The sequence below is a fragment of the Nicotiana tabacum genome, chromosome 1, assembly GCF_000715075.1.
Source record: "Nicotiana tabacum cultivar K326 chromosome 1, ASM71507v2, whole genome shotgun sequence".
Lineage (NCBI taxonomy): Eukaryota > Viridiplantae > Streptophyta > Magnoliopsida > Solanales > Solanaceae > Nicotiana > Nicotiana tabacum.
The window spans coordinates 134,880,154-134,889,940 of NC_134080.1; the positions used below are offsets into that span (position 1 = coordinate 134,880,154).

Consider the following 9,787-nt stretch of genomic DNA (forward strand, 5'->3'; position numbering starts at 1 on the left):
TATATATATATATATATATATATATATATTTGTTCTTTCCTTGGGTTAGAGAATGATCTACTTTACTTTTGGTACGTATATCAATCAATCTTTATTTGTTTCATTTAGAATTGAGCACCTCTCAAATGTAAATGAAAATGAAATGAAATTGTAACAACATTTTTAGTTTGCCAAATAACTACTTTTCCCACCAAGTTTGAAATAAGCTTAATTGAGCTTGAAATTCTGCCTTACTCAACTGATCACAACTCCCAGCATCCATTTAAGCTAAGTACGATCACCAGCAATAGTAGCATCAGATCACGTGGTGGGCACGGTCGCATGTTATTTCCAGAGTTGTAGTTTTTCCCTATGCCAATTCTTTTACTTCGGCCTAGCGGCGGAGGCAAAATATTTGTGAAGGGAATTCAAAATTTTAGAAGGATAAGAACCGTGCTCAATGGGAATTGAACCTGCAACCTTTTAGAAAATTTGAACCCCTTGACCCCCTAAATTCGCCCCTGCTTCCACCCTTATTACTCCAAGAAAGCATATACCTATTAATTACTCATTTAAGGAAGAGAAGGACAATTTAATCAAATACTACTTATGATTATTTCTGTTAAATACAGATAAAAAGAACCGGAGGGAGTAGATGATTGACTAGAGAGGGACCAAAATTGCACAGTTAGATTTATTAACAACCAAATGTGGTCTGTTAACAATACAAGAATTTCAAAATCGAAATAAAGGGAATAATACATTAAGGACCAAAATTGCTATTTTCTCTATTATATATGGATGGAGATGTACAATTCCTTGTTATGCTATAAAACATTCAGTTTAAATTTTTCTTTCCTTCTATTTTTGGTTCTTTCCCCTGAGAACTTTAGAACTATTCTCTCCTTCTCGTATACCTCCACGCTAATCTATCAGGCAACTGCGTTTCATGATGTGCTCTTCGAACTCTCAAAGTCATATTACATCTTGTTTGGGAAGCTTAGTTTTTCCTGCATGAATTAAGGTGAAAACTGTGTCAGGAACATATTAATCCAATATAGCAGAATATGTGAATCTAGTGTATCCACAAAAAGTCATACCACTACTAATAAATTTAAATGTTCGTCGAAGATCTAATGCTGATAATAAGCTATTCATGTTGGCTAGCTTGGGACACGGAAGCTTGGCTATGATTTGTTGAGTAACCTGAACTATACAAGGCTGATTGGCATGGATTTTCTTCTCCAAGTGTTCTCAATCTCTCTAATTCTGGCATAATAACCTTGCTGAGATCCGGTCTATCTTTCCTTCTTAGCTCAGAACATTTCAGTGATAACTTAGCAAGGTTCAGAGCCTCGTCAAGGGGCCAATCAGGAACAGATGAATCAAGCATGTCGTTGAAGGTCCCTTTTTCGATTGCCCTTTCAACGTGGTGAGTCAAACCCATCGGTGGTTTGGCTGTTAATATCTGCAAGAATATGATACCTAAAGAATATACGTCGGATTTTATACCAAGCATTCCCGTTTGCTGATATTCGGGGTCTATATAGCAGAAAGTTCCAGCTGTTGATGTCATTCGGTACTGAGTGACGCTATCTGCCACTGATGGAGGGACAAGCCGAGCCAAGCCAACATCACTAATCTTACTCACAAAGTTCCGATCAAGTAGAATATTTGCAGGTTTTAGATCACGGTGCACTATTGGTTCTGGTTTGCTTTGGTGTAGGAAAAGCAGACCGGCACCTATTTCAGCAGCAATTCTAAATCTCTGCTGCCAAGAGAGTGGTGGAGTCTTTCCTCGCTGGAATAGAAGGTCTTCTAAGCTTCCATTGGACATAAACTCATATACTAAGCACCCATATTCAGGGCATGCTCCTAGAAGAAGAACCATATGAGGATGTCGTATGCAGTTCAATACTTCAACCTGCAATGAAAGAAGAGGGTGAGTGAAATTAGGGGCTATGCCACATATGAAGTTCTGTGATGAATGGGAAGATAGAATATGAATGTGAAGCAGAATTCTTGTGTCCTTATTACCAGCTAATATTTTAAATTACATGCCATCAATTCTTAGTTCTACCTTTACGATGCATCTTTTTCTTGTTTGCAGCCTAAGCAATTATTGAGTAGTAATGGATGCTAATTATATAATTGTTCTGCAGTGTTCAACATAGTCCAATGTCGTCAACATACCAATAATCAATTACAGGACGGGACATCATCACAACTAGGTGACTATGCCGCCATTCATCTTGTTTTAATTGAACTATTTTCACTGTAACTCAGTTTCCTGTTGCATGCTGACAGTTATAGACCATTCAATCAATCAAATAACAAATAACCATGCATCAATTCCAAACAAAAGTCATGGAGATTGCTACATGGGTACTTTCAGCATAGCTTTAATGGGCTCTCAGTAAGAAATCAGACATGTTTGTATCAGGGAACACAATTATTCTTCTTAACTACTTCTCCAAGAATAAATAAGAAATTTTGACTTTATACCTCTTGCTGAAACTGTTGTCTTCCGTGAGCTGCATCAGGACGAAGGACCTTAACCGCTACAGGTGTGTGGTCCATGTAACACTTATACACTGGCCCATAACCTCCTTCTCCAATTTTATTAGCTTGTGCAAAGTAGTCCGTTGCAGTTTCAATCTCCTCTATCGAATACCTCCGGTACCTGAAATCTGAATTTGAAAGTTTATTTAGTACCTTATTCCTCTCTTCTGCTTCTTTCAGAGCTTTCATTTCTGCATTAATTCTCTTCTGAGATTCTAGTTCTGCAAGCCTCTGAGCTGCCTCTGCGTGCTCAAGGGCTGCCCTAGATTTTGCCTTCTCCTTCTCTGCAAGTGCTAATGCAGCTTCCTCTGCAAATCTTGCGTCTTCTAGTCTTCTCTGTTCTTCCGTTTTCCAGCGCTGGAGTTCCATCGCCTACAATTGAGAACATATTAGGTCATTGATGCAATCACAAAGGTGCACAATGAGTTGGAATTTATCGTACCATTTGTTGTGCTGTGAGTGCTTCCTTGCAAGCTGTACTATACATTTCCATTGTTTGCTTGAGCTCCAGTTTCAGCCTTCTCATTTCTGCTGCTACGTCATCCTATAAATGAAAGGAAAGACCTTAAGTTTGCAGGCATGTTGTTGTTGAAGTTTGGCAAAATGCCAAAGTCCCACATTGGTTGGGAGTTAAGTTTGGGGGAGATTTTTCCCCTATAAAAGAAGGCCTAATGTTTAGGATTGAAACACACCTCTCATTTGCCTTCTCATCTGTTTAAGGCATTTGTATCTTCTCTTTTTAGTATTATTTCACTTGTATTTTTGGAGTGAAATAAAATATTGGTTGTGTCCGAGGAGTAGGCAAAATTAGCCGAACCTCGTAAATTCTGGTGTTCCATTTATTGTTGTTTTATTGTCTTATTTATTATTTGGTGGCTGTCATAATTTTTGGTATAGTAGTTGTGACTTATTCACACTATATACATTTGACTTCTGCAACAATTGGTATCAGAGCCAAGGTACTGTCTAAGTATGCTTTGTGATTGCAGCATAGTCTGATCTTCCACATCAGAAAAGATTTATCTTGGTAACTGAGTCAAGGTTCTGTCTGAGTATGCTCTGTAGTTGCAGCTTAGTCTGATCTTCTACATCAGAAAGGAAATAATCTTGATTTGTGTCGTCAGCTATTAAATAATATTTGTGTCAAATATGGGAGACAATAAACAAGAAGAATCTACATCAAGTATCAAAATACGTCATCATTGGCATCTTCTCTTATGACAAGAATTGTGTCAAATACGAAATTTGCGGTAGAAATTTTTGAAGGTCCGGACATTTTGGGATGTGGCAAGGCGAGGTTCTAGATGTCCTTTTTCAACAAGGGCTAGATCTGGCCATTGAAGAAAAGAAACCAGATGTTATTGGAGAAGAAGATTGGAGAATTATCAACCGTGTTGCTTGCGGTACCATTCGATCCTATCTTGTTAGAGAGCAGAAATATCCATACACAAAGGAAACTTCTGCAAGTAAATTATGGAAAGCACTGGAGGATAAATTTTTGAAGAAAAACAGTCAAAATAAATTGTACATGAAGAAGAGACTGTTTCACTTCACATATGTTCCTGGTACCACGATGAATGAACATATCACCAGTTTCAATAAGTTGGTCACAGATTTGCAAAATATGGATACAACTTATGATGATGGTGACTTGGCCTTGATGTTGTTGGCGTCATTTCTTGATGAGTACGAGCACCTTGAAACTATTCTACTCCATGGAAATGACGAAGTTTCTCTCAGAGAAGTTTGTTCGGCTTTGTACAGCTATGAACAAAGAAAGCGAGAAAAACAGAAGGGCGGAGAAGGAGAAGCACTAGTTGTAAGGGGTCGTCCTCAAAATCAAATGAGGACAAAGAAGGGAAGATCCAAGTCAAGATCCAGACCCAGCAAAGATGAATGTGCCTTTTGTCGAGAAAAAGGGCACTGGAAGAAAGACTGGCCGAAGTTGAAGAATAAGGCCAAACATAACAATGGAAAGGCCATTATGGATTCAAATGTAGCTGATTGTGATGATTCAGACTTCTCATTAGTTACAACAGAGTCATCAACATCATCAGACATATGGTTGATGGACTCGGCTTGTAGCTATCATATGTGTCCCAACAGGGACTGGTTCGTGGATTTTCAAAAGGGAAAATATGGAGTCATCCACACAGCGGACAACAGCCCTCTTACCTCATATGGAATTGGTTCAATACGATTAAGGAACCATGATGGAATGATCAGAATATTAACAGATGTTCAATATGTACCGGATTTGAAGAAGAATCTCATCTCTGTAGGAGCCCTCGAATCAAAAGGGTTCAAAATCATTGCAGAAAATGGAGTGATGAGAGTATGCTCCGGTGCACAAATGGTAATGAAGGCTAATCAGAAGAATAATAATATGTACCGCTATCGTGGCAGTACAGTTATTGGTACAACGACAGTGACATCCAGTGACGACAAAGAGGCAGAAACAACCAAGCTATGGCACATGCGTTTGGGACATGCTGGAGAAAAATCCTTGAAAACTCTATCAGATCAAGGATTGTTAAAAGGAGTAAAGGTTTGCAATTTGGAGTTTTGTGAGCATTGTGTCAAAGGGAAACAGACAAGGGTTAAATTTGGTACAGCGATCCATAATACTAAAGGCATTTTGGATTATGTACACTCTGATGTTTGGGGTCCTTCCAAAACACCTTCATTGGGTGGGAAGCACTATTTTGTAACCTTTGTTGATGATTTTTCTCGAAGAGTGTGGGTGTATACAATGAAAAACAAAGATGAAGTGCTGGGATTTTTTCTCAAATGGAAGACGATGGTGGAGAATCAAACAGGCAAGAGGATCAAGTGTATTCGCACAGACAATGAAGGTGAATACAAAAATGATCATTTCAATAAGGTCTGTCAAAATGATGGCATCGTCCGACACTTCACTGTCAGACATACACCACAACAGAATGGAGTGGCTGAACGTATGAACCGGACCTTGCTGGAGAAGGTACGGTGTATGTTGTCCAATGCTGGCTTGGGCAAAGAATTTTGGGCTGAGGCAGTTACATATGCATGCCACCTCATTAATCGTCTACCATCTGCTGCTATTGATGGCAAGACACCATTTGAAAAATGGTATGGAAAACCTGCTGTAGATTATAACTCTTTGCACGTGTTTGGCTCAACTGCATATTATCATGTGACGGAGTCAAAATTGGATCCAAGGGCAAAGAAGGCTATTTTTATGGGAATTACTTCTGGAGTCAAAGGATATCGCTTATGGTGTCCTATGACAAAGAAAGTAATATTCAGCAAAGATGTTACCTTTGATGAATCTGCTATGGTAAATAAGGTAACAGAAGACACCAAACAAAATAAAGGTTCTTCTAAGCAGGTGGAGTTTGAGGGAAAATTTATTTTTCCTACACAAGAAGCAGAGGAGGAAACAAATGAAGATTACCCTCTGGAAGGAGAGCCAGTATAGGAGATTCCAACTCAGGAACCTCAACAACAACTTGAATCAATAGCAACCAGCAGGCCAAAAAGAACAATAACGAAACCTGTTCGTCTCATAGAGACGGTTGCTTGTGCAACCTCAATTGTAGCTGATGATGTTCCTACCACTTATAAAGATGCTGTCCAAAGTTCAGAAGAAGATAAGTGGAGGATTGCCATGAATGATGAAATACAGTCCCTTCATCAGAATCATACATGGAGATTGGCCAATCTCCCGAAGGGAAAGAAAGCAATTGGGTGCAAATGGGTATTTGCAAAGAAGGAAGGATTTCCTAACCAAGTAGATGTTCACTACAAAGTAAGATTGGTGGCCAAAGGATATGCTCAAAAAGAGGGAATTGATTACAATGAAGTGTTTTCTCCAGTTGTAAAATATTCCTCCATTAGAATTATGTTGGCTTTTGTAGCACAATTGGATTTGGAACTAGTTGCGTTTTTACATGGAAACTTGGAGGAGAAAATCTACATGACTCAGCCAGAAGGATTCAAAGTTGCTGGAAAAGAAAATATGGTGTGCAAACTTGAAAAATCGTTGTACGGATTGAAACAATCTTCTAGACAATGGTACAAGCGATTTGACGAGTTTATGTTGCGGCAAGGGTACAAGAGAAGCAAATACGATCATTGTGTGTATTTGCGCAAGCTTAAAGATGGTTCCTTTGTATATCTTCTCCTATACATTGATGATATGTTGATAGCTTCCAAGAATTCGGAAGAAATTGATAAATTGAAGAATCAACTGAAGAAGGAGTTCGAGATGAAGGATCTGGGTGAGGCAAAGAAAATTCTTGATATGGAGATAATTAGAGATAGGCGTTCAAAGAAACTTTGTTTATCTCAGAAAGAATATTTGAAGAGAGTACTACAACGTTTTGGCATAGATGACAAGACTAAGCCAGTTAGTACTCCACTTGCTCCCCATTTTAAGCTAAGTACTACTATGTCGCCAATGGATGAAGCTGAACGAGAGTATATGTCAAAGGTACCATACGCAAATGCTGTTGGTAGCTTGATGTATGCAATGGTTTGCACAAGGCCTGACATTTCACAAGTTGTTGGAGTTATTAGCAGATATATGCACAATCCAGGGAAGGAGCATTGGCAAGCTGTGAAGTGGATTCTACGGTATATTCATAATACTGTAGATATCGGGTTAGTTTTTTGAGCAGGAATACAATCAGTCTGTAGTTGGATATTGTGACTCAGATTTTGCGGGTGATCTGGACAAACGAAGATCAACTACTGGTTATGTGTTTACTTTTGCAAAAGCACCAGTTAGTTGGAAGTCTACTTTGCAGTCAACAGTTGCTTTGTCTACAACAGAGGCAGAGTACATGGCTATTACAGAGGCTGTGAAGGAGGCAATTTGGCTTCAAGGATTACTAAAGGAGCTTGGTGTTGAACAAAAAGGTATCACAATTTTTTGTGATAGTCAAAGTGCTATTCAATTAGCGAAGAACCAAGTTTATCATGCAAGGACGAAGCATATTGATGTTCGGTATCATTTCGTACGAGAAATCATAGAAGAAGGAGGAGTCACAGTGAAGAAAATTCATACTACGGAGAATCCTGCTGATATGCAAACTAAGGTGGTGACTGCGATCAAGTTTCAACATTGTTTGGATTTGATCAACATTGTTGAACACTGAAGATTGAAGATGAAGACACAACCAAAATTTGTTATTGAGAGAGAATTGAAAATGTGGAATTTTGCCAAGGTGGAGATTTGTTGAAGTTTGGCAAAATGCCAAAGTCCCACATTGGTTGGGAGTTAAGTTTGGGGGAGATTTTTCCCCTATAAAAGAAGGCCTAATGTTTAGGATTGAAACACACCTCTCATTTGCCTTCTCATCTGTTTAAGGCATTTGTATCTTCTCTCTTTAGTATTATTTCACTTGTATTTTTGGAGTGAAATAAAATATTGGTTGTGTCCGAAGAGTAGGTAAAATTAGCCGAACCTCGTAAATTCTGGTGTTCCCTTTATTGTTGTTTTATTGTCTTATTTATTATTTGGTGGCTGTCATAATTTTTGGTATAGTAGTTGTGACTTATTCACACTATATACATTTGGCTTCCGCAACAGTTGTAACCTTGTATATTTGGAGTAACAATTATGCTTAAATGGAAAAATAGAAGGAAAAGTGTAGCAATTTTGATCTTAGTATCTATAATTTCCAAAAGCTCAAAAAGTAGTAGCCTTTGATTGCCTACCGGTGTCGAGGAGAATGATGCTCTATCACCCTCCATTGAAAGGAATGACAGCTCTGATGGCATGATGTCCAAGGATCGGCGTCCCAAGGGAATGGGTTCAAAATTTTGCGCCTCAAAATCGGAGAAGCCTGATAGCCTGGGAGGGGTTGCTCCACTATCGTAGTTGTCAGCAAATGAAGGAAACATATTGTCAATACTTGGCCTACCAGAACTGACAAATGATATGTCAGTATCTGGCTGAGAGATCTCATATGGTTTGCCATTTGGGCCTTTCCTATGAGTGAAAGGAGACCTGTTTACCACAGTGATATACAACTTAGGCTTCAGAATTATGGCCAGGAATTATGGTCAGAAATGAGAAAAATATGCACCATTTTATGGCCAGTAATTACGAAATTTTAGAGCTCACATCAGTGCCTATTGCTCACGGTCCTTACTAAGAAGCTGATGACTGTACCTAAAACATGACACATATGGGTAACATAGTGAAGATAGTTTGACTTACTTCATGTTAAGTGTATCACTCTGAAGGTTCGACATGGGCAGATCGGATACAGGCTTCGGAATCCCCGAAAGAGAACCTTTACGAAACATCTTAGAATTAGATTTGCACGATGAAATGAACTTAATTGAAGAATTTTCTTCTAGCATTTTTACATACCTCTGGAAGGAGTGTTTAGTGAATCCTCACCGGTATTAGATTTGGCATTGCCCTGCTGCATGAACTGGTGACGCAGTGGGTGGATAAATGGTGCGAGGCGAGAAGCAGATCGCGTAGCTGAAATCTTTCCATTTTTGGAGATGACATACACAGTGCAGAAATCCGGAACCCCTTTTACCACGTTTCCAGGAATATCTTTGACTTTAAATCTTCTGTGTAGAAAGGTTACTAAAATTAGACCTTCTGAAAGAGGTTCTTCTATTCAAATAAAAGCCATGAACTAGAATACGATCCTTATCAGAAGCGATTAGTATTTCTCCTCAATGAAGCTCAAACAAACGTGACCAAACATAAATATATAAATGCAGATACAATTCTTCGCTTTTCTACTTCCGAGATACGATTGGGATCATGTTTGTTGTATAGCTTCAGTTAACTAAAATTATGACTTTCCAAATGATACAAGTTACTCCTCTAGGTAATTGCCTTCATTCAAGAGATAGATCATATCTATTAGTCCCTCCGTCCCAATATTTTTGGCCCCTTTCCAATAAGTGCAACTCGCCATGCAAAAAAAGAGTCATACCTGAGAAGACCGCCTTTTGCTGCAGCACCGAGAATTAACACTTCTATTGCTGTACGATTCACATATTCAACAATCGCTTTGACTACATCGACGTCCTCTAACACAACATCATGACATTGTATCTGTTATTTATTGATGATTAGAAGAATCGATATTAAAAGGTTAAGGAAATTACTATGGAATGTAACAACTTTAAATGCTAAAATATTGATTTGTGTGTGGGTTCATCAGGAATTTGTTTGAAGTTTCGAGCTTGAATACTAACATCTTTACGAGTACAAAATACTCGGAAAGGA

The 9,787-nt window shown here is 38.6% G+C and overlaps 1 protein-coding gene across 1 annotated transcript; it reads right to left on the reverse strand.

Moving 5' to 3' along the window:
- Nucleotides 1-1,129: 1,129 nt before the first annotated feature.
- LOC107824766 (U-box domain-containing protein 34-like) lies at nt 1,130-8,895 on the reverse strand. Its single transcript, XM_075221231.1, has 6 exons — nt 8,750-8,895; nt 8,245-8,536; nt 5,613-5,615; nt 2,984-3,085; nt 2,485-2,913; nt 1,130-1,903 (listed from the first exon to the last, which is right to left on the reverse strand). Exons 1-6 carry the CDS (start codon nt 8,893-8,895, stop codon nt 1,130-1,132), a joined length of 1,746 nt encoding a protein of 581 aa, XP_075077332.1.
- Between the last annotated feature and the right edge of the window lie 892 nt (nt 8,896-9,787).